The sequence below is a fragment of the Drosophila mojavensis genome, unplaced genomic scaffold, assembly GCF_018153725.1.
Source record: "Drosophila mojavensis isolate 15081-1352.22 unplaced genomic scaffold, ASM1815372v1 contig_231, whole genome shotgun sequence".
Lineage (NCBI taxonomy): Eukaryota > Metazoa > Arthropoda > Insecta > Diptera > Drosophilidae > Drosophila > Drosophila mojavensis.
Genome location: NW_025318772.1, coordinates 2,054,222 through 2,079,455, shown reverse-complemented (window position 1 = coordinate 2,079,455; position 25,234 = coordinate 2,054,222). Strand labels below are relative to the sequence as shown.

General features: G+C 41.0%; 5 protein-coding genes and 3 non-coding genes across 15 annotated transcripts; 5 read left to right on the top strand and 3 right to left on the bottom strand.

Annotated features, from left to right (window-relative positions):
• The first annotated feature begins 10 nt into the window (after positions 1-10).
• On the top strand, positions 11-5,887 carry LOC6574672. The gene is made up of 8 exons (XM_044008002.1): positions 11-102; positions 159-352; positions 412-896; positions 963-1,137; positions 1,195-1,774; positions 1,833-1,986; positions 2,053-2,145; positions 2,213-5,887. Exons 3-8 carry the CDS (start codon positions 853-855, stop codon positions 5,790-5,792), a joined length of 4,626 nt encoding a protein of 1,541 aa, XP_043863937.1. The 5' UTR covers positions 11-102; positions 159-352; positions 412-852; the 3' UTR covers positions 5,793-5,887.
• LOC6574671 (carbonic anhydrase 15) lies at positions 5,884-9,425 on the bottom strand. 3 transcript variants are annotated; one of them, XM_015167584.3, is made up of 4 exons: positions 9,343-9,425; positions 6,656-6,859; positions 6,330-6,592; positions 5,884-6,263 (listed from the first exon to the last, which is right to left on the bottom strand). In XM_015167584.3, the coding sequence occupies exons 1-4, from the start codon at positions 9,389-9,391 to the stop codon at positions 5,898-5,900; spliced, it is 882 nt and encodes a 293-aa protein (XP_015023070.1). In that variant the 5' UTR covers positions 9,392-9,425; the 3' UTR covers positions 5,884-5,897. The 3 variants fall into 3 exon arrangements, with proteins under 3 accessions (XP_015023070.1, XP_002000702.1, XP_015023069.1); XM_002000666.4 differs by lacking the exon at positions 9,343-9,425 and adding an exon at positions 7,867-8,429; XM_015167583.3 differs by lacking the exon at positions 9,343-9,425 and adding an exon at positions 8,295-8,428.
• Positions 9,426-9,557: 132 nt separating this feature from the next.
• LOC6574670 (phosphoglycerate mutase 2) lies at positions 9,558-12,015 on the top strand. Of its 5 annotated transcripts, none has more exons than XM_015167582.3 (4): positions 9,558-9,647; positions 10,715-10,827; positions 11,201-11,695; positions 11,765-12,015. In XM_015167582.3, exons 1-4 carry the CDS (start codon positions 9,613-9,615, stop codon positions 11,926-11,928), a joined length of 807 nt encoding a protein of 268 aa, XP_015023068.1. In that variant the 5' UTR covers positions 9,558-9,612; the 3' UTR covers positions 11,929-12,015. The 5 variants fall into 5 exon arrangements, with proteins under 5 accessions (XP_015023068.1, XP_015023067.1, XP_002000701.1 ...); XM_015167581.3 differs by having other exon boundaries at positions 9,570-9,652; XM_002000665.4 differs by lacking the exon at positions 9,558-9,647 and adding an exon at positions 9,662-9,836.
• Positions 12,016-12,218: 203 nt separating this feature from the next.
• On the bottom strand, positions 12,219-13,991 carry LOC6574669 (leucine-rich repeat extensin-like protein 5). Its single transcript, XM_032728237.2, has 2 exons — positions 13,907-13,991; positions 12,219-13,378 (listed from the first exon to the last, which is right to left on the bottom strand). Exon 2 carries the CDS (start codon positions 13,362-13,364, stop codon positions 12,303-12,305), a length of 1,062 nt encoding a protein of 353 aa, XP_032584128.1. The 5' UTR covers positions 13,365-13,378; positions 13,907-13,991; the 3' UTR covers positions 12,219-12,302.
• Positions 13,992-16,670: 2,679 nt separating this feature from the next.
• Positions 16,671-16,752, top strand: Trnas-gcu. Its single transcript has one exon. It is a non-coding gene; the product is annotated as a tRNA-Ser (tRNA).
• Positions 16,753-16,896: 144 nt separating this feature from the next.
• On the bottom strand, positions 16,897-16,978 carry Trnas-gcu. Its single transcript has one exon. It is a non-coding gene; the product is annotated as a tRNA-Ser (tRNA).
• Positions 16,979-17,315: 337 nt separating this feature from the next.
• Trnas-gcu lies at positions 17,316-17,397 on the top strand. The gene has a single exon. It is a non-coding gene; the product is annotated as a tRNA-Ser (tRNA).
• A 4,336-nt stretch (positions 17,398-21,733) lies between these two features.
• On the top strand, positions 21,734-24,407 carry LOC6574665. Of its 2 annotated transcripts, none has more exons than XM_002000663.4 (2): positions 21,734-22,213; positions 23,796-24,407. In XM_002000663.4, the coding sequence occupies exon 2, from the start codon at positions 23,797-23,799 to the stop codon at positions 24,400-24,402; it is 606 nt and encodes a 201-aa protein (XP_002000699.2). In that variant the 5' UTR covers positions 21,734-22,213; position 23,796; the 3' UTR covers positions 24,403-24,407. The 2 variants fall into 2 exon arrangements, with proteins under 2 accessions (XP_002000699.2, XP_043863982.1); XM_044008047.1 differs by lacking the exon at positions 21,734-22,213 and adding an exon at positions 22,259-22,461.
• Positions 24,408-25,234: the final 827 nt, after the last annotated feature.

Genomic DNA, 25,234 nt, shown 5'->3' with positions numbered 1-25,234 from the left:
TATCGATATATAGTATATTGGCATTACACATCGCTATTAGACGCTGTCACCAAATTGTATACAAACATCCATAATAAAAATCGTTCGCTTGGAGACATTAAGGTAAGTAGTGGCAGATAAACGTAGAAATTTTTAAGTATATAAACCTTATTTTTCAGTCACAAATTATAATATAGCTACAAATAGGCTCATGGCGTTCAGGCGACATAGCATGAAATCTAAACCAAATCTAGATCGTGAGCAGCTATTGCAGAGCATAGTGCGAGATCGTGCCTTGTTAAACGACTATTTCCAAGACCTGAGAACAAAAGAATGTCAAACGACAGATCAAGAAGAACCACCTACAACGACCGTAAGCCAAAAAACTATGCATATGCAACAGCGCGACAGCTATGATTTGTTTTTTGAAAGTGCTTGTATCAGCATCAAGAGTCTGCCACCCAAACTGGCAGCCGAGGCCAAAAGTCGCATTTCGCAAATCATAACCGAATTCGAGCTGCGTGCTATTTCACAACAAGAAGCGCAGCAGGAGAAACAAAAGGAAAAACAACAAATCACCAAGACCGTGAGGCTGTCCAATGAATCTTCAATGGGTCCTTCATCAGAGATCGTATATGAGTTTGAAGCATACAGTTGAAGGAACTGTCACAGAATTACCTGTCAACATGTTCAAGTCGAAAAGAAATTTAGTGTATTTGGGCCCTATTCACAGAAAAACATCTTAAATTTTATAAATTTTTTTAAAATTAAAAAATTCTTGGCATTTTAAATATTAGAAATCATTTGGTAACTCTAAAAATTTAGTTTTAATGCTTGTGGCCTCCATTCGGAGTTGAATTGTAAAAACTGATTATGTCAAAAAATCCTAAAGTTTGCATCATTGGATCGGAAGGCTGGTAGGTCCACACACTAAATGATTTTTTCTTTTTCTCACGAACTTTTCAACTTTATACGTGTTTCAGGGGATCAGCAATTGCAACCGCTGTGTGCCAGAATGTGCTCCATTATGATTTCGATCCCCAAGTTAACATCTATGTGTACGACGAGATTGTGAGAAACAATTACCTTTCACAGGTCATGAATGAAAGACATGAAAATATTAAATATTTGCCTGGAATAATGCTGCCCAAAAACTTGGTAACGTTTGCTTTTCAAATTGCTTTAGTATACTTTACTGAGAATCAGCGTATTTAGGTCGCAGTCAATGATCTTATTGATGCTGCTCGAGATGCAGACATATTAATCTTTGCCACGCCGCATACCTTCTTGAAAGCGTATTGTAACATATTGGCGGACCATGTGAAAACGGGGGCTTATGCAGTTTCATTAATAAAGGGACTCGAGCACATTAAAGATGGGGAAATAGATCTCTATTCGCATGCCATTACCAAACACTTGGGTATACCATGCTATTCAATGATGAATGCTAACAGTGCCATGGAAATGGCACAGGGTAAACTCTGTGAGATCACTATTGGCTGCAACAATCAAGATCATGCAAACGAGTTGACTAATTTGCTTCAGACTGAAAATTGCATGGTCTTTGCCATAGACGATGTTGATGGAGTGGAATTATGCAATTCCCTAAAGGATTTGGTTGCGCTAAGTGCCGGCTTCATTGATGGCTTGCGATTGGGAGAGAATGCCCGTGTAGCTTGCCTTCATCTAGGCTTAAAAGAAATGATGCGTTTCATCAAGAATTTTAATCCAACAACAAAAGTGTCTACCCTTTTCGAAAGTTGTGGTTTAGCAAATTCCGTGGCGTCCTCATATGGTGAGTACCAATTAACAGTAAGTGGTTACTGTTTTTAATACCTATGCTTGCTCTCTAGGAGACAAAAATGTTACATTTGCCAAAAACTTGGTTATTTCGAGAAAAACAATACCCGAAATCGAAGCAAATCTTCTAAGCGGTCGCAAGTTGCTTGGGCCCATTATTGCAGAAGAGGTCTATGCGTATTTGGAAAAGTCGAATTTGCACGAAACGTGGGTTTGAAATAAATTTAGCTCTCTCAGTATATATCGGTACTACCAAAAACATTTATCTTTAAGGTATCCATTGTTTTCGACCGTTCATCGAATTTGCCAGAGGGAGGTATCACCGTATGAAATTGTTGAAACCCTCCGTAATCATCCGGACTTGAGGTTCGTCTGAGTTTTGTATGTTTCAAGCTGAATATCTTGTTTATGATTCAATTTCATTCTGTTTTAGCAATTACTCCATCACCAACCTGCAGAAGGATGAGTTTTCAATGTTCTCTTCCAACACAGATAGTGTTCTTGAGAATATAGCTGACACAGTTCCCGATTTCAGTACTGATTCAGCTGAAAGCAGCAGAGGGGTTGAGGAATTAAATGACGAGCCAATTTTTAATTCCACTTCAGACGATGGCTTCTGGAAACCATATTTTGATTATTTCAATGATCAAAGTAATTCGAGAGAGCTAAAACATGTTGCTCGTAACTCTAATACTGCAGCTGAAACTTGTGCATCGGACTTCGATAAGGGAAGCATGGAATTTTCTTTTGAAATGGGAGCGAAGAAGGACGATCCAGAAATTTGTCTTCAGATTAAGGACACATCAGTACCGAAGAAGGACCTCCTGCTTATCGGCTCACAATACACTGCGAATCAAAATCCTAGTGATAGTAAATCCTCGAGCCCTGGAAAGCAAACTCAAATCAATCCGATCGTAATGTCAGATGAGAATACGACCCCCGATAATCCTATGCCAATGCAATACCAAGGCAGGCCGCGAATTGACAAATATGAAGAGTTGAAGGTTCGGGTTAAGGGAAAAGAGAACCCCCCACCGGAGACACAAACAGTGGCGCAATCAAAACCGATCGATGAACGATTTGGTGAAAACATTGGAGACCGAGCAACAAGAAAATCAACTGCGCTTAGAAAATCGAAGTCGACTGACAATAACAAGAAGGTGCCTAATGAAAATTCTTATGAAATGCGTTTATTTAAAGACGACCCTCAACAGGAGAAGTTTTTGGAAATGATGCGCAAAAGGGAAAAGGATGAATTGGAGCTGAAGTTGTTAAAAAGATCTACAATTAAAAGCCAACTGACGAGAGAATATTTAGAAAAACCAAAGAAAAATATTGCCAAAGAGAAACACGCTAGCTTGGGAAAGGACTTGCCGACAAAGAACACTGATAACAAGCCTTCCAATTCCGACGGTGGTTTCAAATACGACTATAAAATAAGTATAAGATCAAAAAAGGTTCCGATCGATCCTTCAAAGGAAAGTAATCCCTCAAATTCAACCAAAGCTGAGCTGAATGCGCAGGATAACTACAACCAGAACATTCCCGAGAAATGGGAGCAACTATCGTTGAATAAAGGCAAATTAGAGGTCCAAGAGAAGCTGCCAAAGTCGATGTTACTAAAGCCTATAACATTTAAAATTAAGCCTATTGAATCAAAAACAAATAACAAAATTGAGATGCGGAAATCAGATAATGTGGCTTCAACAGATTCATCTTTTTTGGCGCCCGGCTACTATAATGAACTGGCGTCAAGTAATCTAACTGTCCAAAGTAAGATAGCTAATGAGTCGCAGGAAATGTACAAGAGTGTTCCAATGGAACCAATCGGGGCTAATCAACAATCAGGATATTTCGATGAACAGAACAACTCGTTTTCTTCTAATCAATCAAATGAGAAAGGCAATTATGTATCTTCATTATCTCCGCGATTTTCCGTCGAGGACATACAACACCTTAAAGCAATGGAAGATTACGAGAAAATGGAAAAATGTGGCAATAAAGCCATTGGTGGCGATGCTTCGAAACAAAATTTGGAAAATACCATTGAAATGAAAGCCAAAGGCACATCAGATTGGAACCAACAACAACAGCATGATGATAAGACAATGGATAAAAACACGAGATGGATACGATTCAATTATGATGAGGCTAGACGTGTTTGGCAGCCGGAGCGGAAGAATAATCAACTGGTTCAGGATTTAGAAGCGGAAGTGGAGAATACTATTCTGGATACCGAGATACCTAAAGAAATTGAAAGCAGAGACCGGTCGATAAACAATAATGAAAATCCAAAAGAGGAAACGACACAGAAAGTAAGGCAACGCATCGAGCAAACGTTAGAACGAGCCAGACAAGACGATGTAGAGCGTAATTCAATATCAACAAAGAAATCCGAAAAAGTAAATATACAGGATGCAGAGGATATTCTAGATGAACATGAACTTAAAGAGTCGGACGAAATTAAAAAATATGGTCAATATTTGCAGTTTAGACTGAAAGAGCAACCCATATTAGATCGATCCAAAGTAGACGAAGATACTAATTTTATGGCAATCAATCAGTCAGAGAGTATGCGGCCTAAATATGGGGAAAACAATGCGCTGCCAGATAGCCAAGAGAAAAATAACAGTCATAAGGACAGCACGAACTTTTTAAAGCAGACAGTTCCTTCTGATGCGGAGAAGACAAGTCGGAAAAGTTGGCAGCTATTGCCCTTTAGTGAAAGTCGAGAGAAAGATGAAACTAAGAATCTTCAAAATGTTGATACTAAATTTCGAACTGCACAGACGTTTCCGTTGGATATCGAACCCGCGGACACTCAAGTCGGTAGAAAAGATGTGGAGAATGTACCAAGTATGAAGGGCCGACAGACTACAGGAATTGATCGGAATACAGAAGATACGGGAAAGGTTCGCGGCAAAGCTGGAAAGCATACTTCAGAATGGGATTGGTTGTTGGATAGTGAAAAATTTGACAACTCTCTCAAGCAAGAAAAGAATCTTCAAACTTTCGATGCCTACAAATATAGGCATCTGGTTGATTTTATTGCCGGAGAGGATAGAAAGGAAAATAAAAGACAACAAAAGGAAAAGGAACTAGAACGTCAGCATAAGCTGAGATATAAAATTAATAAGAGTTCTCAATTGCCGGTCGAGGGTACGCGAGCACAGTTTAATGAAGTCATGCCAGAGGACGAGTCAACGGATCAGCCCAGGTTAATGGATGGACAAGAATGTAATATGCCGATAAGCACATCAGTGCTCAAAGCTAAATCGAGCGCTGAGCGGCCAACGGAGTTTGACAATCCAACACAAGCAAAGGGCAGAACTAGTAAATTGTCATCAACACAGCCCACCGAAACGCCTAGAAGGGAATGGCGTCAAAAAAGGATTTCGTTGGCGAAATCGAAAACACCGACACAGCACGAAGACCTTTCCCGCTCTGCCAAACAATCGAATATAAATGAGACTGAAACGGAGCCCAATCAAACGAAACTCAAGCGAATGGAGACGCAAATCAGTAAAATAAGCAAAAGATTAGCGAAAATCATGACGAAGGGCCAGCCAGGCCAAGAAAAGTATAAAGAGCGACCCGTCGCCTATGAGGGCAACGATCCATATAACATAGAGGAGGGTAATGGCAGGACCAAGCCTTTCCCTGGACAGATTCGCGAGCAGCAACAGGGTAGAGTCAATAGAAAGGTCTCCATCAAGCCATTCCATCCGCCGCTCAATCCGCGCGTGCGCATTCCACGTCCTCCATTCGATGTACGAGATCAGGAGTATCACACCATTAGCTACCGGCGACAGACTGAGCTGCAGCGTAACTCGATTCTGCCGCAAATGCCATTGTCGGTTGCATCTCAGTCAATGCATGCGAGCGCCAGTGTACCAAAGCTGACCCGTCCCGTCTTAAAGCTACCGCCATTCATGATGCGCTCCTCCGTTTTGGCCATAGAACTCGGATTTTTTGCGGCTTTTTTGTCACGTTACAGAGGTGGCTGCAAGTAACCATTGGCGAACTACGTAAATTCGGTTAAAAAAATTAACTAAATTTATCCAGATAAAAAACTTTTTTTTGGCAATAAATTCGTTAAATATATTAAGTTTTAGCGTTTATTTTAACCAGACATATGCCTCGGAAGCTCGACGATGGAACACCTGACGCGCTTCCACCGACTGCAATGGCCGAAACGTGTTCAACAGCGGCCGTCCACGGCGATCTCTGAGTTGCCAAAACTTCGGCAATTCCAGGTGCGAAATGGGCAGCACCTCGGCGAACACGTGCCACACCACAGCTGGCGAGCATGGGGGCGTGGTCAGCGATCCCATGTAGGCATAAAAATTGCCTCTATCCAGGTTGCCAAGCAGCGATCCGAGCGTAAGAAAAGCAGGCGGGGTGTAGCTGCTATTAAAGTCGCCCAGGTGCAGCAGCGAGCCAAAGATCTCATTAAGGCCGGGCTGATAAAACAGATAGCTGGTCTGCAAGCAAATACAAATTTATGTTATTTGCTTGCTTAGTAGTGTTCCAAGAATTCTTTCGCTTACCCGCACCACCTTGAAGAGCACTGCGAGTACGGCCAGGCCATCGGTTTGGTTTCTGGCCTCCTCATCGCTCTGGTATCTTGTATTGCGATGCACAATATGCATTTCCAGATCGTAGCGCCGCCCGTTAAGCAAATGCTCGGAGCCCTTACGCTGAGACGAGCCCCAATGAAAATGCACAGCCCTCGCCTCGTAGAAGTCCCCCAGTAGTCCGCCAGTGAGAAAAGGACGTTCACCCAGCACGGTTGTGGGCACCCTGAACTCAACTGCATACAATTTAGGAGAGATTCATTAGTATAAGAAATATTTTGTTGATGCAGCATACATGCCTGTATGTCCATTATTTCTCACACTCAAGAGCTCATCGAAGGGCTGATCATAATGACCAAAGTGCAATGGAGGCAAGCCAATGGGTATTGCCTTGTGGAGACTCAATGAGATGGGCGATTGGTAGTTACCCCCACATTGTGGATAACTAAGTCGCCAGCTTTGGGGGTCGTCATAGCTGAAGCGTAGCCCTTCTGGCAGCAAATCTAGTTGAGAGTACTTTTGATTAGTATCGATATATGGATAAATACAGATAATATATTCGGCTAAGTTTTATGCGGAAACCTTGTTTTAACTAAACATATTTTGTATGTTAAAAATGTATATTCTTTATCGAAAATACTGTTCAATTGAAATATTTCAATATATGGATCAACCAAATGTTGGATAATTGTAGATTCATTCAAGATATGGAATATGGTTCGGCTTGGACTGGAATGGACTAGAGGTTGACTTGTTTCCAAAAATATATATTATCAATATTTATAATAATGAATATGACCATGACCAAATTCCCAGTTGCTCAGCTATCTGCCTGATCAGTTGGGTAACTTTTATGTTGAGGAGTGCACCGGGTGGTCAGATAATGGATATGGATTATCTTGTTACTTGATCTATGGCTGTCACCATTCACTGCAGCTTAGTTGGGCAACCCCAAAGATACTCAATCACAATGGCCAACTGCTTTGACTCAATTCCCAAAACGCAGAGCCAATTGCGTACCATAATTGTCCAATTTATGTGGGGAAGTCGGGCAAAAGGCTAAGAAATTTGCGCCATCTTATATAATCTTATTGTAAACAACAATAAAAGTGCTGCGACATCTTCCATGGTTATTCGCTATTCGCAAAGCATTTGTGCATGCAATTTTAATTATTGTTATTATTTACAAGCCGCGTCTTTTGTTTACTATCCATTAGTTGGCCTATGCGTGTGCTTCACTCCCTTTCGATTTGACAGTTTTATGAGTACTTAAGGTGACATATGAGCGATATTAGATTTGAGATGGCTCATAAATTCGCTCAGTGCGTAAGGTGCATGTACCGTTACAGATGGCAAGACCCATTGAGCATAGAGAAGAGACCCAAATGTGTTTGTGTTGCGAACACATAGTATTATTCACATGCACAATTGTGAATGCCAATCATTTATATAGCATGGACACACTCGATTGATTTGTAAATAAAGTTCTCAATTTGACAATAATACCCACTCGCTGAGAAGGGCAGCAGAAACAGAAGTCGCTGATAGAAGTCGCCAATTGCCGGAAAATGCATTTTGTGCAATTATAATGACAACTGTGCACAGTCGTATATTAACTCTTATTCAAGTGTAAATCAACTGAAGTATGCAATCGTTATGTACACGAACGACCCGACAAAGAGGCTCACGCACGCTGCTCTGCCAACTGAGCCGCGCTCATGGCTGGCTTAGACCTTTATACGGATTCGTGGTCTCCGACAGCCCTTCGTCAGAGTCGAGATCACTTGGGAAATGCCATCGGCTCTGGGGGGTGGATGACTCGAGAGTTTCTTTTTTTCATGCTCGATTTCTGCGGCTCAACGACAACAGCGCCAACAAGTAATGCCGAAATAGGTTGACACACAGACAGTTATGAGCACCCACGTAACATTTACGGACTTAAGCGGCTCATATTTGGCAGCTGCACAGCTTCGAGAACGGATTCTAGTTGGGCTTCTGTGTTTACTATTACAATTCACTATAAAAACGTTCCGATTACAATGATGACATGCTAAAACTCCATAACACCGAGCTTTAAGCTTAACTTTAAGAATTTACAGTTGTTTTAGAGATTAAAACTACAGATAGCTAACGAATATTAAATACCCTGGCTTCATTATATCTCATTGTCCTTTTAATTAAATATACAAAAGTTTTAAGCAAAAATTAAAAAAAAAAAATTGTACTATCAAATTAGCAATTCAACATGATATGTTCCATTTTCAACAAGAACTTAATTTTTTTTTAAATGCTGGGTACATGTACATAAATAAGTTTGTTTTGATATATATACATATGTACGTATAACCCATCGAACTCTATTTATGATTTATGAGTGAAGAGTTCCAATAATTTAGCATTTCTGATCAGCTTAGCTATGTTTAAAGAAAGAGAATGTTTTATTGCTAAATTTCTCTACAGACTTTTTAGCGAAAAGCTTTCAATGTGATTGCATTTATTGGAGAATTGCCAAGAGTATAATATAGCAGCTCAAAGATCAAGATCAAGATCATAGTCGAGCCAATTCTTGGCCGATAAACGATTTTTAATACTGTGCGATTCACTTCAATGTGTATATAAACAAAATTTCACAAACTATTCTCTTTCTCTCATTTCTTGTATACTTATACAACCAATTTTATTTAAATTATATATATGTACATATATAAAAGCTTTTTCAAATGGGATTTGTGTGTCCAGTGGCAAAGTAATTTCTTAATTTAAGATAATTAAAAAGAAAAAATATTTTTGTAAGTATTATTAAGAAATTTTAGACATAAACAAAATATACACAGAGTTCATATATTCAAACATTTTGAACTATTTCGTCTCACAGTTGGCTAATACAAACACACCCAAATTAACCACAAAATTAAAAATGATTCAAAAATTCTCTTAATTTTCCTGGCTATGTGCGTATTTATATTGATTTTTCGCTCGGACTTACGTGTTGCGGAACAAAACGTAGCAAAAAGCAACAACAACCGGCTCAGCATCAGTTGTTGAGGCGCAGTCGTTAGCAGCGTCGACGCTGACGCCGATGTCGATGCCGACGCCGACAGAGGCTAAGCAGCTCATATTTTACCAATAAGAATTTTGCGCAGTACTCAACTGTGGCCAATAGGAAAACAAACGTAGTTGCAGGCAGAAGTCTTACTAGATAAACAAAACGTAGCAAACGGAGAAGTGCACAAATTCAGGGAGCGAGTGCAAGACAATGTGGATAACGTGGAAGTTATTGAAACAAAAAGTGTAACGTACTGTCCTTATAATTGATATTAACCCAAACAAACAAAAAACAAGAAGCAAAACTTACAGCTACGCAAAAAGTCAACAAATATTTATCGTAACCAACACAAACACTCGCAAAACAAAACAAAACAAAAAAAACAACAAAAACACCGAAATGCGCGAGCTTTGTGAACTGCTACAGTGCCAGGCGTAAGTAAAATATGTGTGAGAGAGAGAGAGAGAGAGTAAAAGAGAGAGGGGTAAACAGTGTGGAGAGCCGAAATGAGACGAGACGAGGCACAGCGAGACAATCACGCGACGGCATAGACGAACGACGCTTTGGCGCGCTATTCAGTGCGCGGTTCGCGAATAAAGCGTAGATCCAATTGCAAAAAAATAATAATAAAATAAAATATTAATTCTAAACTATGCCAATATGTTCGCGCATGCAATGCCAATGACTGCGTCTGCGGCGGCAATAACAAGCGCAACAACAGTAACAATAGGAAGTGCGAAGTAACAAACAAAAATTTGATACCTCCAAAAACGGCGAATGAGACGAGCAAAACAGAGACTGCAAAAACAGAACAAAGCGTAGTCAAAGTGTGCGCTGCTTATGTCTGTCTCGCTGTCTAGCCAGCCAGCCAGCAGCGTGTACCCGTACCCAAACGCAATTATAATTCGTTTTGTATTCTTTGGGCTTTGGCATGTGAGCGCGGACTCTTTATTTATTTTTGTTTTTATTATTTTTTTTGTCTTCATTATTATTTTCTGTTTCTCAATTTATTTCGGATACGTTAGCCAAAAGAATGTGCGGTATGCGCGTTTCAAAAAAAAAAAAATAACAACTCAAGCCTCGTGTCTCAAGCAATTCAATAGAAACGGCCTGTGTCGAATACAACGACGACTAAGCCAAAAGTAGATTCGCTCAGGAGTTTGTCCGTTGTTATTGTTATTCATTTATATTTCGAATATAGCGGTATATTGAGTGATACACTAACACAATTCTTTTAGTTAATATTCCAAAAGGCATGGCGCTAGTGATAATTAAGCTGACTAACCAAACGAGACCTGTTTTATCGCTTCAGCAACAACCTGATGAGCAGAACGAATCAACTTGTACTGGTGCGCCATGGCGAGAGCGAGTTCAATCTGAAGAATCTGTTTTGCGGCTGGCACGATGCGCCGCTCAGCGCGGGTGGTAAGCGTACAATAGTGATAACAGTACATTTGTTATTATGCTCTTATCAAAGAGTATTATGATTTTATTATAAAGGACGTAACACGATGTATAGAATAATTGTCAAAATATACTCTTTTTTATCTACACATATTATACATATTTCATAAATTTTTCATTATTTATATTAATTAATATATTATTAATATTGCATTAGGAATTTTGTAGATTTTTAAAAATACTAAAATATTTTATTTATATATTTTAAATTTAATAATATTTTTATACGAAATTCAGATTAATTTTTAATTTTCTTGTCGTATATATTCATAAGAACCAAGAAGATGAAATTAATAATGAATATAATCATACTAATGTTCAATATTCGTTTTAGGCCTGGAAGAGGCCCGTATCTTGGCCGCTGCCAATTTGAACGAGGCCAACATGGTATTTGATAAGGTCTACTGCTCGAAGCTGTGTCGATCGAGGACAACGGTCGAAGCTATATTAAGCGAAATGCAATGCTCGTTTTTGCCAATCGTGTCCGATTGGCGACTGAATGAGCGGCATTACGGCAACCTGACAGGAATCAATAAGCGCGTGCTGGCCAATCAGTATGGCGAGGAGCAGGTACAGTTCTGGCGACGCAACTACGACGGCTTACCGCCGCCCATCAATGAGTCGAATATCTATTACTACCAGATCGCCAATAATCCTGCCTTTTTGGATGTACCACCCAATGAATTTCCCCTCACCGAATCCATGCGCATGTGTGTGGATCGTGTCGCCCCCATTTGGTTAGAGATCAAAAAAGAAGTCCTGATGGGGACACGTATCTTGCTCGTCGTCCATGGAACCGTTGCCAGAGCTCTGATTAAGCATATCGAAGGTGCGCTACATCAATCCAAATATCTGATCAATAAATCTAAAGTATTTCCTCGGTTTATTTCGCTTTTAGGTTTCTCCGAAGAGCAAATCGAAAAGGTCAACATTCCCAATAGTGTGCCAATTGTATACGAGTTCAATATGAAGTCCGGACAGCTCGTTGGGGATGTCAAATACTTGGGCGATAGCCAATATATTGATAAAATGAAGAAGAAAGTCGCGGCTATCGGCGATTGAGAACATCATTTTCTTTCTGCACACTTTTGTAAAAACCTAAGTATTTAAAATTAAGACAATATTATGTAATATTAAGTATTTATCCGACTATTTTCGTCTTTTTTTATATTTTTATTTCCTGATGCATACAAACTACCAAGTTGTCTTTTAAGACGCTTTTTTGTATAGATATCAGATGTTAAGCCATATACGGACTTCTTTTGATAAGATATATATCTAAACTTACGACTTGAGGATCAACCTAGATGATATGTTATCATTTGGCTAATTAAGTCTCGAAAACGCACAAATAAAGTTTTTATATGCAATTTTATTGCTAATTAGTTTGAAATGCATTCAGTAATACTTTCAGTTGCTGCCACGCCCACCACATATCAGTAGTAGTTCTGCTCGTTGTAGTTGTACAGCGAGTTCATATTGTTAGGCAGAATATAGATGTCCTCGGGGCGTCCATTAAACAGAAAGGGACGCTTCAGTGATGTCAACTTGGAGTCCTGCTGCGGAGCAGGCAGTGAGGCCAGCCCGAAGCCCTGCTGCTGGGGCGCATGGCCGTAGTTGGCGGCCGGAGGCGGTCTATACGGATTGGTCGGTGTGGGCGGGCGCAAATTGAAGTTGCTGCCATATCCAGGTGTATATGATGCCATATCCCCGGCGGCGCCATTCATCTGATAAATGCCGGAGGGCTTGCCGTTGGCCAGAAAGTTGACGGGCAGATTGAAGACCGATCCAAAGGTGGAGAACGTGGGCATGGGCTGATAGGTGAGCAGTGGCGAGAAGCTGTTGGCAAACGGGGTCGGTGCCAGGTTGGTGGGCACAAACATGTACGGCGTGGGCGGCAGGCGCACATAGTAAATGGGCGAGTTGCGAGCCGCTTGAGCAGCGGACGGACGACGATCGCCGGCGGCACGCGACATGACCACATCTTCCAGATCGTTGCTAGCGCCCGGATAGCTGGGATAGAACATGTCTGGGGCTATGTACAGCGGAAAGGGTATTAGCAGCGGCTGTGCATACCCAATAAATGGCAGCATCTTGGGCATGGGCAGAGCCGGTGCAGGCGGTGCCATGCTTTCAAATGGATTGGCTGCAGCGGTGGCGGCGGCGGCAGCTGCTGCTGTATATGGATTCCAAGCAAAGTTCGTTGCAGAGGCCGGCATGCGCGAGTCCTGCTTGAACTCGTGCATCATCTGATATGAATCATCCTCCTCTTCGCTCTTCATATCCTGCTGCTGCTCTGCTGGCAGCTCCGCCTCATGCGCATACTGCTGCCCAGCCGCAGCCATGTGGCTCGCTGCCTGCTGCTGCTGTTGCTGCTGCTGCTGCGGCTGCTTCACTTGCGTCTGCTTCTTGACCAGCTGCGACAGATTGGCAGCCTGCGTCGAGCAGATCAGCAGCAAGGACAGCAAAATGCGCAGATTGGCCATGTGAGTTGACATGGCGACGGCGTTAGCTGCAAGGGTAAAAAATAGTATATAATTTTATAGATCCTAGTATGAATTTCAAAAGAGAGCAATATCACCCTTAGATTGAAGTTCCCAAACGGCTTACGTGAATGAATCAAATATTAACATGTACTGAGGACATTTCATACTTCTCGTTTTGTGGAGATCAATAAAAAGTATATATATATAAATTGTTATATATATGAAGATATTTTATTAATGTAGTTAGATTGTGCAGTTATTCAATCTATATCTATATTATCTTTGTTCTTATACACAAGCACAAACTATTTACAAAGTAGAGGGCCCAATAGATCCTCTAAAGATTAAATGAAATCCTAATTGGCCACAAGATAAAAATAAAATCACAATAAAAATTTAATTGTTTTTTTTTTTTTTCACTGTAAAGGAATATTAGGCAATGCCATTTGTAACCCTATGAAAACATTTTAATAAAATTTATAGAAAATTTCCCTTCATTCACACTTTTACAAAATTTGTTTCCAAACTATTCACAATATTTTCGCACTGCGTACTTGTTAATCCAAATGGAAAGCTTCTTGAATACTGAACAGGACGCAGTACAGGAACAGTAGCAAAAGAACGGATGAACTGCACCACAGACGTGTTGAACTGGCAATAAGTCTGAGCGCGCTTAGAAGCTGGGCTTTATATTGGCTAAGGCGACGCAGACGACGGCGTCGCTGCGCAGGCGCAGAACTGGCCAAGAGGCGAGAGTTGGCCCAAGTAGTTAGAAGCGGGCCAAAAGCTGTCGCTGTCGCTTTTGTTGTTGCTGTTGCTGTTGCTGTTACAGACTCCATCTGCTTTTGTGAGATCGGCTGAGGTCGCTCCCAGGTGATAAATCGGCTAATTGCTGCCAGCCCAAACGTTAGCATATGTACAGAAATACATATAATTATAATTACACACAAGCGTCAATGGCCGCTGTGTCAGCTGCACATGCAATTGCAGCAAATTAAAAGAGTAAAGCAATGAAGAAGAAATTTAAGCAAAAAGAATATCTGAGAAATGTTAATTACAAGATCGTATGTCTGCATGCCCTGTAACTGACACCCGCGATTATGCAATTTAATTTTTATGACATTGATGCGGGCCCCCGGGCTGGGGAGAGGCGGTGGAGTCAGTAAGTAGAAGGCTCATTAGTTAACGATATCCAGAAAACAATCTGCTTAGCGCCAAGCTTAAGCACCTGTGTATATCTGTAACTGCAGCAACGCCCCAGTCACGAACAACTGTTGCATAATTGGGCATAATTGTGCGATTACCTCAACCTACGAGCATATGTAAGAGTCTACATACATACATACATATGCACTGGGATGGTGTGCATCTTTATTGTCTGCATAATTCTGGGTTTATGCCAGTCATAGAACTGCCTATTAAGCCCTTGCCCTAGGCCAAGCCGCTACCTGAGAGAGAGAGAGAGGGAGAGAGAGAGAGAAAGGGAGAGGGAAAGTCGGCGTCTTATAATTATGTTGATTTTATAGACAGGCTGATAAACATAGATAGGCGCTCCCTGACTTTTGCACAACTGAGATGCTGTGCTTTATATTAATAATCTAATATAAATAATTTGTTTATTTGTCAATGCCAGCGGCGTTGGCGTTGGCGCCGGCGCACTGCTCTTCTAAAGATTAGGGCCATAATAAATTACATGGCTAATTAAGCGGCGACTGCTGGCGACTGTAACTGCAACTGGAGACAACCACGCAGATGCAAAGATGCAGATACAGCTAAAGATACCCATGCTACACGTTTGTACTTGAATGCCGCAGATTGTGAAGCGGCTGCTGCTGCTGCTGCTGCTACTGGCAAAAGAACGGCAGCAGTAAGAGAGAGATAGATAGATATAGAGAGAGAGAGAGATGTGTGCATAGTGGCCGCTACAACAATAATGAACGGGTGGTGCTATAATAGAGCCGAGACAGGCCATGTTAGAGCCAAGCCCGCGCCGCTCAACGCAGGCGACGCGCCAACGTAATTAGCCTTGGAATGTCCTTGTGCACGTGACTATCACCCGACAGCGGGCTTTTTGTGCTGCTCCAGTGGCAGCAGCAGCAACAACAGCAACAACAGCTTAAATGCTAAATATAAACACGCGTGCCTGCGCATCATCAAACTTGGGCACACTTTCCTAACGAAGCCGATGTGTCGCACTAGGTGTAAATGCCGGCAATTGGAACGTACATAAAGGCAAACGTAAACGTAAACAACTATCAACTATCAGATATCAGGCAATAGGGTTCATTAACACCACGACAACGGCGACTGCGACGACGATGGCAACTGTTGACAACTGGACATACGCATAGTTGGGCCAGTTACTTTCTGAGTTTATCTTCCATCGTCATCATCATGAAGAGCATCATCTACCAATCCGAATCCCAGTTCATTTAAGGTAAACTACTTATGATTTGTTTACTTTTTTCCGCAAACTTTGGCTGTGCGCATAGAAACTGAAGCTAAAAATGTATAAATATATAAATAAGTCAAAACTGGGTCAGCCGGCGGCACGACTGCTTCTATAGTATATCAGAGTTATGGACAAAGAAGAACCCCTTTAAACACCGTGTTCTAAAGTGCCTAAACAAACAATTAGATTCTATGAATAAAATTCACATAAGTTCTACCTTTCTCTGGAATACTCTTTCGCATAAACACTCAGCAAAATAAATAGATTCTATGAATAAAATTCACAAAAGTTCAACCTTTCTCTGGTATACTCTTTCAAATAAACTCACGGCAAAATAAAAAAATTCTATGAATAAAAATTACAAAAGTTCTACCTCTCTCTGTTATACTTTACCAAATAAACAAACAGAAATAAAATCAAAATTATTATCATAATGTATGGGCCTTTGTTGTGTTAAAACACATTCGTGATAGCAAATTAGTTTTTAAGATAAGCACGGCAACAAAAATCCTTATGAGATTTTAAGCTTATCAGAAACTCTGTTATTAAATTACGAAACTAAGAAACTCTGTTCGTGTAGTGTATAAAAGCTAAAGTTGACCTCTGCGCCGAATAATTAAGCACTTAGACTGCACTCCAAAAACCACAAAACACGCGCCACCACTTGGCTACTTTCTTGAACGGCAAACAGATGATTTTTTTCATGGGTTGTCCAGGCCATTACTCAGCCGAGTAAACAAAAATATTTTTGTTTTTGTAATTCTTACGGCATTTTATTGACATAATTATTGTTCGATTATTCACAATAAACACAATCAAGCTCTCATGGAGTTGAGAAGTCTCATTGGGCCGGCGGCTGGGAAGAAGACGAGGTGGCCGAGTGGTTAAGGCGTTGGACTGCTAATCCAATGTGCTCTGCACGCGTGGGTTCGAATCCCATCCTCGTCGCACTTGGTTTTTGGTCAAATTCTTTTAATTTGCATTCAGTTAGACTTATATTATTGCACCTATTCTAATTTATTAGTAACGCAACGCTTACTCTAATTAATTATTTATTTCAATGTTTTAGCTTCATATAAAAAAAATAGAGATCGACGAGGATGGGATTCGAACCCACGCGTGCAGAGCACATTGGATTAGCAGTCCAACGCCTTAACCTCTCGGCCACCTCGTCATATGCGACCTTCGCGACCAGTTCATTACTTGATGCACAGCTTGATCAAATAGGAAGCAGTGCAATGTTTATGTGTTAGCAATAATATCCCATATTTATGTATATGAGTTTTTGCATCTTCTTTCCCATATTAACACTAAAATCAAATTTTTGGATTTTTTAATATAAGAACCTTTTTTGAGCAATAGAATTTAATATTCCGCACTATCAAGTGTTTACTGCTTGCATGCTACTGATTATATTACACTGCTTGACACACAATTGCACTGCTTCAGAATAAATCATTTTGCACTCGGCAATAATAACTAGTAGAGTCTTAGAACTACCCTTGACACGTGACGAGGTGGCCGAGTGGTTAAGGCGTTGGACTGCTAATCCAATGTGCTCTGCACGCGTGGGTTCGAATCCCATCCTCGTCGAAACACCTTTTTGCAAATTCTTATTTTTAACTCAAAGTTATTTTTAAAGTGAGCTACCAACTATATTTAGTGGCAGCTACTTCGATTATCTTATGAAAGCCAATAAGAAGCTCTTAAATTAAATTTCAATACCTAAACAAACAGATGCTACATAGTTTTAAAATGCTTTACAAGGCGAGATGTTTATCTTATTTCAATTGAATCTTAAGTTTTTATGGCCACTCTTCTGCGCCACAGGGTACGTTTAATGGCCAGTCCGGGTAGTTATATAAACGAAATGGTAAAAGATACATTGATAACAAGTTAAGTGTCAACAAGATGTGGATATGGATGTGAATGTGGGGAAGCTGCTTAGTAAGTGTATTCGCTAGAATCTCCTAAGTTTATTGACTTTGACCCAAGATATTGTCGTTTGGTTCAAGGTCGTCATCTCGGCGAGCACAAGCAGGAATCCACAATAATTGGGAAGAATTTTGTGGACGTAGGCGCATGTATTTAAGCCGACAAAAAGAAGAAGAAGAATAGCAGTAACTAATATACAATAACAACATTATAAAACAATTGCAATAATGATCTTCGGTGTTGCGGTTTGAAGTTGTAAAAAGCGCTGGGGCAATTAAATCCATTTGGAATGATTTCTTTTTCATTCATTTGCGGCGACTAATTAATCCATTTAATACAATTGCCACTATGGCAAGAGTAGTATATAAATATAGTAAAAAAATTTATAAAATGTTTGCCATTGTTTATTTTCGCCAAAACTGACTTTCAAGCGATAAAACCTATTTCTTGTTCGTTAATTGCGAAAAACCGTAGAAGTTTTGTGGCTACATTTTCTGCCTACTCCTCCACCCCACCTGGCGACGTGTGGAAATCTCCTGCAATTATAAATCAGCAAAGGCCATAAAACTTAACTATCAATCGTTTGCTCCAATTGTCAGAAAATTGGAAAGTTTTGTATTTATAGTGCGGATATAAAGCAATTGAGATATAGCGCGCAAATCGTAAATAATGCTACCCGATGTGGGTGGTGTGTGAAAGTGACTACCATATAAAAATAGAATCATCTGTATGCCCCAGGAACAGATCAGAGCTCCGATTGAATCAATATTACACGATCGAATAACGGCTTGACTTGCATCAGCTCGTTGCCAGCCGTCCAGCTTCCACTTAACTCAATATGCAGCAGCCTAGTTTTAACTGCGATACAAGCCCAGTGCAGGGCACGCTTCGGCGCCCAGTTTAACCTTTTTGCTTGTGGTCACTTGGCACTTTCACAAAAAAAAGTGCAAGAAACAGCAGCAAAGTAGTAATAATAATAATAACATAAATAAATATGGCAGCAGCCAGGCATAGAATGATTGACGTCGGTATACCCTGTACAATAAGAATTTATATTAATTTTTTTGTTTTATTATTTTAAATATATATTTTATACATATGGTCTTAAAATTATAAATTGAATTAATTTTTTTTTTTTTCAGTTATATGAACAGATATATCTGCAGTTGATTTCATTTCTATATTTAGTTATCGAAGATCGCAGCATACCTTTCCATACAAACATTGTATTTGTACGGCTGCAGATGAAACGATGCTTATTTTCCTTTCGTTGCATTTCCTTTCGTCTGCTCTACAAATATTTAACTTTCAACGAAAGTCAGAGTCAAAGCAATTGCCATCCAGTGCTGACCCCAATCTTGTGCAAGAAATTACTCAGAAAAATGCACACAAAAACAGATGGAACGAGATTTTTAGCATTGCATAAGACGCCAACCGCGATGACAACTTCATTCCGAGTGCACAGCGCGAAAGCCGGGTGGCAATTAAATGGCTGTGGCCACATGCCAAGCGCCTCAAAATCAAAATCAAGCTAAGAGACAAAGGCCAGTTAGGCGGCTGATTCAGCTTAATCGAGCGCCGTCGTCGAATGGGTTTAATGAACTTGCCAATTTATCGACAATAAAATGTGAAACTACATATAATTAGGTACACACACTCACACACACACACACACACACACAGACACACATATACACCTGCACATACCTCCATACATATTTATGAGCACTTTTCAAGAGTGACGTCGAGATGGCCTTAACCTCAGCCATGGGTGGGTGTTCCAGCCATCAACTTGTACTCTGACTAATGCTAATGAAAACGTTAGCCACATAAATGGCCAATGTTCTAGACTGTCAGAGTGAAACAGTTGTTTGAAGACCATTTTTAATGCACTACTTTAAACACGCAATCGCCCAAGTCAGCTCCATCTGTCTGGCTGTTCGCCTGTCTGTCCGCCTGTCTATCGTATCGTTGCCGGAGCTTCTTGATTAGTTCGTCTAGAGCCAAGGCTTGGTATCTGCCATCGCCATCGCCTCTGCCAACGTCATTGTCATTGTCTCGTGCTTCTGACCATCTATCTATATTGCTTCCGTCAGCATTAAACATATGACTTTTAACAATTCCCAGCTTAGCTCACACGAATCGCTAGATGGAACTGATGCAGATGTATGATATATCAGAGCTACTACACTGTCTGGCTGTCTCTGGCTCTCGTTCGTGATTTGTGTTGTCTAATCGTTAACAATTATGCCAGCGCCAGATAGAGCTAGTTGTTCTTGTACTTGTACTAAGCTGCGTGCAGTTAGCTAGATTAGACTCTGCAGCCATCGAGCAGGTATATAAATTCGTTCGAGTTGCTGCTGGAGCTACTGAGGGAGCTGCTGCTGCTGCTGTTATGCGAGAGTTTACGCACTTCAACACACACTTTTGCATGTGTACATTGGCTACGCGTAATTGCTGAAAAGGGGAAGCCAGATGCTGTCGATTCTGTTGGTGCTGCTGGTGCTGCCATGGCACGGCTAATTAATATTTAAAGGTGCTTTGATTGCCAGTCGACTGTGACCGGGAGCCTGCTCTGGCATAGGTAAACAAATGGCAAATGATATATTTGCGGTTATGTCATTTGTTTGCGCAGAGCACAGACAACACTCAAATGAAAATTGAAATAAAAAAAAAGGTTGCGCTTTAATTAGATAGGCGCTCAGATAGCAAATCCAAACACATGTAATTTCTGTTGCTAGAAACGTTGGCCAATTAGTGCTCGCCTCAGTTGGTGAAAGATGAGAAAGTGCTGGGTGCTATTAATGTACATGGGGCAAACGGAGTTTACATAACGCCCGAAAAAAGCACTTTTGAATGTTGTTTTTATCATTTTAATTAGTGGCCATAAAACTAGGTAGCAGCTAGCAGCTAGCAGCTTTTAGCCAGCTAGCGACTTAGACCTTTGCAGCGCCAAAAGAAATGGAAGTTGGCTATCAATTTTGCTAATCATAGACGACTTCCCACCGGAGACTGGGTCAGAGTTTGGAAGTCAACTTCCACAATGGTCAAAAAGGTCAACCAAGAGGGCCACTAACCTGGCCAAAAGCACAGAAAAAAACAGACGAGAAAAAGAGACAAAGTGAGAGAGAGAGATAGAAACGTCAACACATCACGCAATGACATTTAAAATGAGCTCGAGTAGCGCCTGTGGCGCCAATAGCTGAATGAAAAATAGCAACAACAACAACAACAAAGAACCCTTTAAGCGGCACACGCACAGGTCCAGCTTCAGCTGCAGCTCCAGCTCCAGCTCCAGCTTCAGCCTCAGCTTGAGGTATGTGGCATGCGGTGGCCTGTCAATAACAACCTGATTTGCACAATAGCTTCGTGTTACCCAGCTGCCTTTGTTGTCGTAGGTTCATTTGTAACTAATTTGTGCACATATTGGAAAGACAAAAGCCTCGCAGACTGCAGCCCAGATAGCTATAGATAGCTAGCCAGTGCTGCAGCTGACAGTTGCCAGTTGCCAGGTTGGTAATTTAATCAAAAACTAAGTACATGAGTGGCCGGCTGATGATATAGAGTTTCCTTGCTCTGACACTTTCCAACTGGCGGCGTCCCCGCTCTTGGCAATTCAAATGGATCAATTCGCCTGTTCGGCCTCTTGAATTTGTCAGCCAAGCAAAGCAAAGCCAAGCAAAGCCAAGCAAAGCCAAGCTAGACGAAGCAACGCAGACGAGGTAAGGCAAAACCCGCAAAGTGCAATGGCAAACTGTAACAGTAAGCGGGCAAACAATAAACTGGCAAATTGATGCACTTCGTTCGGCTGGCTCATCATCGAGATCGTGTCGGACCTCACACACATCGATACGAGTTGTGCCCAGCCGGCAGCTGAGCAACGCTCACGCTCACACTCAAGCAGCAGCTCCAAGTCGATGACGTCGCACCTCCACGACGATGACGACGACGGCGACGAAAACAGCAGCCGACGACGCTGACTGTGGCAGCAAAGTGATTTCGGTTTTAAGAAGAAAAAAAAAAAAACAAAAAACAAATTACACACAGTCCGCAGATCTCATTTATTTGCCGCTCTTCGAGGCGTTCACAACGTCAAAAGCTAACGCTGCGCGCCAAGCAACTTGTAAAATTGAAGATTTTGAATCGGGAATCGGAAACATTGTGCCAGGAGCAGCAGTATTTGTATAAAGCGTGCTTCGAGTCGTGATCATAAAATACTTGTCAAACAATTTACAGCTTCCAGAAGCAAAAGTCAATAAAACTTTTCAAATTAAAATATTGAAGCGTCATCTTGCTATATAATTTATGCGCATATTTCAAATTTCCCAACAAGGACAAGGACACTCGATAGTCATTAACGGCTCATCACGTTGGCAAATAAATTCAGTAAATATTATAAACAGCTTCTGCTGCCGCCGCCGCCGCCGCCGCCGCTGCTGGTGCTGCTGCTGGAATCAACGACGCGTCTTTTAAAGTGAGTGCAATTTGAATAAATGCCCGTAAATTGATCATTTTCGATTTGCATACGTAAAACAGTTGTTTGTGCAGTTGACAGCTGCTGAGAAATTTATTAATTAAGCATTTTATGCATAAACATGGCATCGCCGGCCAGTTCGTTGCCTAAGTCTTTCGTTTTCCCGCCGTATTCGCGGATTGTGACTTAATTAGTCGGGTTCAACAAATGATATAGGCATAAAACAAAGACGACCTTGACTGGCTAAAGTATGATAATAAAAACTACGACTATCATTCCTATGGAGAAGAATTTAGAATGTTCAGTGGATACATCATTAGGCAGCAGCCAAGTGACAGAGCCAAACACCTGTTGATTAATCTTCTGGAAAATTATAATTTTTTGCAACTCTAGAGGACTGTGAAGATTTCCAATTTCATATTGATCAGCTCAGTTATCTGCGTAGCTATCTCTGGCGAATGATCGTTCAGCTAGCTAGCTAAACTTTTGATATCAAATTACATTGATTGAACGCTGGAACACTCCCACAGCCTGCCAAAAGTCAGAAGAAAGCTAAAAAGGCGATTTGCCATTTTTTTATTTATTTTTTTTCTGATTATATTTCATGCGGGCGTCTCGCACTGCAGCAGTTCGGGTGACCAGCTAATTATTTGCGAACTTTCTGCGATTTATCAATTTCCAAAGTTCGCCTGCAAGGTCAATAGAGGGCGCCACATGCCATGTTAGCTAGAATCGCCGACGGCGAATTTCGCTGGAAACTAGATATAAAATCAATAGCAAATAGATAAATCGAGCTTATTTATAATACAGCCGCTTTAATTTGCATAATCAGGCAGTTTGGAGGCGCAACCTTTCTGCCCCAAACATGTTAGCATTATCGCGCCTGTCTCGATGCTTAATTGATGCCGTTTAGTCTGCGCCAATTGCCGCCGATTTTATTTGGCTAGTTTTTTTTCCGTTTCTTTTTTTCGCTTTATTTATTGATCAATTTATTTTTACTTACTCATTAATCACTCAGGCGTTGAAATGCGCCGCCAGATGGCGCTCGCGATGCTCATTAGCGTAATTGCTCAGCGGGCGTCGACAGCGACCGCAACTGCGATAGCGACAGCGACGCCGGCGTCAACGTCTTCGTCCGCGTTTTGATTAGCGTGCATTAAATGCTTTCATTTAAGTAAATCAAATCGAGAGTCTCGAAATCTGTTTTGTTTCTTCGCTTTGCGTCTGGAACGTGAGAAACTTTACAATAAAGTTTCAGCAACAAAATATTTCATGCTTTGATGCGCACAGCCGATTTATTTATTATTCGAATTATTCGGCATTTGTGACTTGCAAAATTGAAAAGCAAAATAAAAAACAATCAAATGCTTGCCATTGCTCGACTTAACTCTATTATTCATATTTTGGTAGCCATTAGCAGTCCATCAATCATGGCCCGAAACAATTGCGATTCGAGTGCAGGGCGTGGGCGCCTAATCCGCAGCTTGTGGATACATTTGTACAATTGCCTTGACATACATATGTATTTATTTAGGTGCCTAATGATCTCCACTTCCCTCTTTCTCTTTTACTTCTTTTACAGCATGCCATCTCTGTCTTCCATACTGGCCCTGCTCGCCCTGGTTACGCCCAGCCTAGCCGGCAGCTACTCCTACAGCATGCGCGGCACAGACGCTGTCGGCCCAGTTAGCGGCACGCCCCCACGTCCGGTCAACAAACTATTGGTGCAATCTCCCAAATTGGACAATGCCTATATGGACTATTTGGTGACATCGCGTCCGCTCATTCTGCGAAAATACAACAAGAACGGCAGCAAAACGAAGAAGACCAAGAAGGACTCGAAGATCTATTTCATAGCCATACCCCCGCTGCCGTATCGCTATATACCCGGCGTTGGCTACGACTATCAGCCCATGAAAATCAAGCCCATTCTGGAGGAGGTGCCCAGCCCAACGACCACGACCACGACGACTACGACAACGACAACGTCGCCCAGGCCAACAACAACGGCAGCTCCAGAGACTACGCTCACCTCACAGAGCAAGTTGCTGCGCGTTCAGCATCGCAAGGACTACTATTTCAATGGACGTCCCTTCCGACTGCAAGTGGCGCGTGCCGATCACAAATCCGCCCTGACGCCCCTTAATCTTAAGTCCAAATTCTACTACAATAAAAACATTATTTATTAATTCAATTGACGCGCGACTTTTGCTTTGAGCTGCAGATGAACAGTTCTTTCAAATATCAGATTTCAATGAGCTGTTTCGGTCAGTCACACGGAGGTTTTGATAGATCGCTTATTTGGTTGTATAATTCAATATACTTAGCAACGAGCGTGTGAGACTTGAAGTCTGGATTAGTTCATAGATGTTGCGACAGCTTAAGGCGTATCATTTAGCATTGGTAGATAGAAAGATGTGGGTAGATGGGTAGACGATAGATAGAATATAGAAGTTAGATATTGTAGATATAGTCACAATGAAGTTAAAGATACATATACGGATAGATAGATCGATTGAAAAATAAAAATAGAAATGCACAGCTGTAAATTGATAGAAAATAGAAGTCTTGTACAGAAGTGAGGTAGGTAGATAGGTAGATATACATATATGTAAGTATGCAGTTAGTTATACAGAGAGAGGTACTATATGTATGCATTAGATTGATAGAAGATAAAAGTTTTATACAGCAGTGAGATAGATATAGAGAGAGGTAATAGAACTAGTAGTTCCATTAAATATACATTTTGAAAGTCCCTTCACACATTTTTAAGATATATTTACATAAACTATATATATACCTGCATATAATTATTTTTATTTTTATATCAAATATTTTTGGCAAGCCAAATCATTTAAAAGATTTGCAAATACATATATGTATTATGCTCATAATTTTATCTACCCCGTATAAACCAGTTGCAAATGACCCTTAATAGACATAATTATTTCATAGCCAATCATGATCGCCTGTGGAATGCCTTCCAGCACACGCATACACACGTACCTGCGTATATATGTA

Excerpts from the sequence above, each read along its gene's own strand:
- LOC6574672 (XM_044008002.1), top strand. The coding sequence starts at position 853 with ATGTCAAAAAATCCTAAAGTTTGCATCATTGGATCGGAAGGCTG. Across the intron at positions 1,775-1,832 it reads TTCCGTGGCGTCCTCATATG|GAGACAAAAATGTTACATTT; the intron begins GTGAGTACCAAT and ends CTTGCTCTCTAG. Across the intron at positions 1,987-2,052 it reads AAGTCGAATTTGCACGAAAC|GTATCCATTGTTTTCGACCG; the intron begins GTGGGTTTGAAA and ends TTTATCTTTAAG.
- LOC6574671 (XM_002000666.4), bottom strand. The coding sequence starts at position 7,930 with ATGCATTTTCCGGCAATTGGCGACTTCTATCAGCGACTTCTGTTTCTG. Across the intron at positions 6,593-6,655 it reads GAGAAATAATGGACATACAG|TTGAGTTCAGGGTGCCCACA; the intron begins GCATGTATGCTG and ends AATTGTATGCAG. Across the intron at positions 6,264-6,329 it reads TGCTCTTCAAGGTGGTGCGG|ACCAGCTATCTGTTTTATCA; the intron begins GTAAGCGAAAGA and ends ATTTGCTTGCAG.
- LOC6574670 (XM_044008007.1), top strand. The coding sequence starts at position 10,063 with ATGTTCGCGCATGCAATGCCAATGACTGCGTCTGCGGCGGCAATAACA. Across the intron at positions 10,143-10,714 it reads GTAACAATAGGAAGTGCGAA|CAACAACCTGATGAGCAGAA; the intron begins GTAACAAACAAA and ends TTATCGCTTCAG. Across the intron at positions 11,696-11,764 it reads TCTGATTAAGCATATCGAAG|GTTTCTCCGAAGAGCAAATC; the intron begins GTGCGCTACATC and ends TTTCGCTTTTAG.
- LOC6574669 (XM_032728237.2), bottom strand. The coding sequence starts at position 13,364 with ATGTCAACTCACATGGCCAATCTGCGCATTTTGCTGTCCTTGCTGCTG.
- LOC6574665 (XM_002000663.4), top strand. The coding sequence starts at position 23,797 with ATGCCATCTCTGTCTTCCATACTGGCCCTGCTCGCCCTGGTTACGCCC.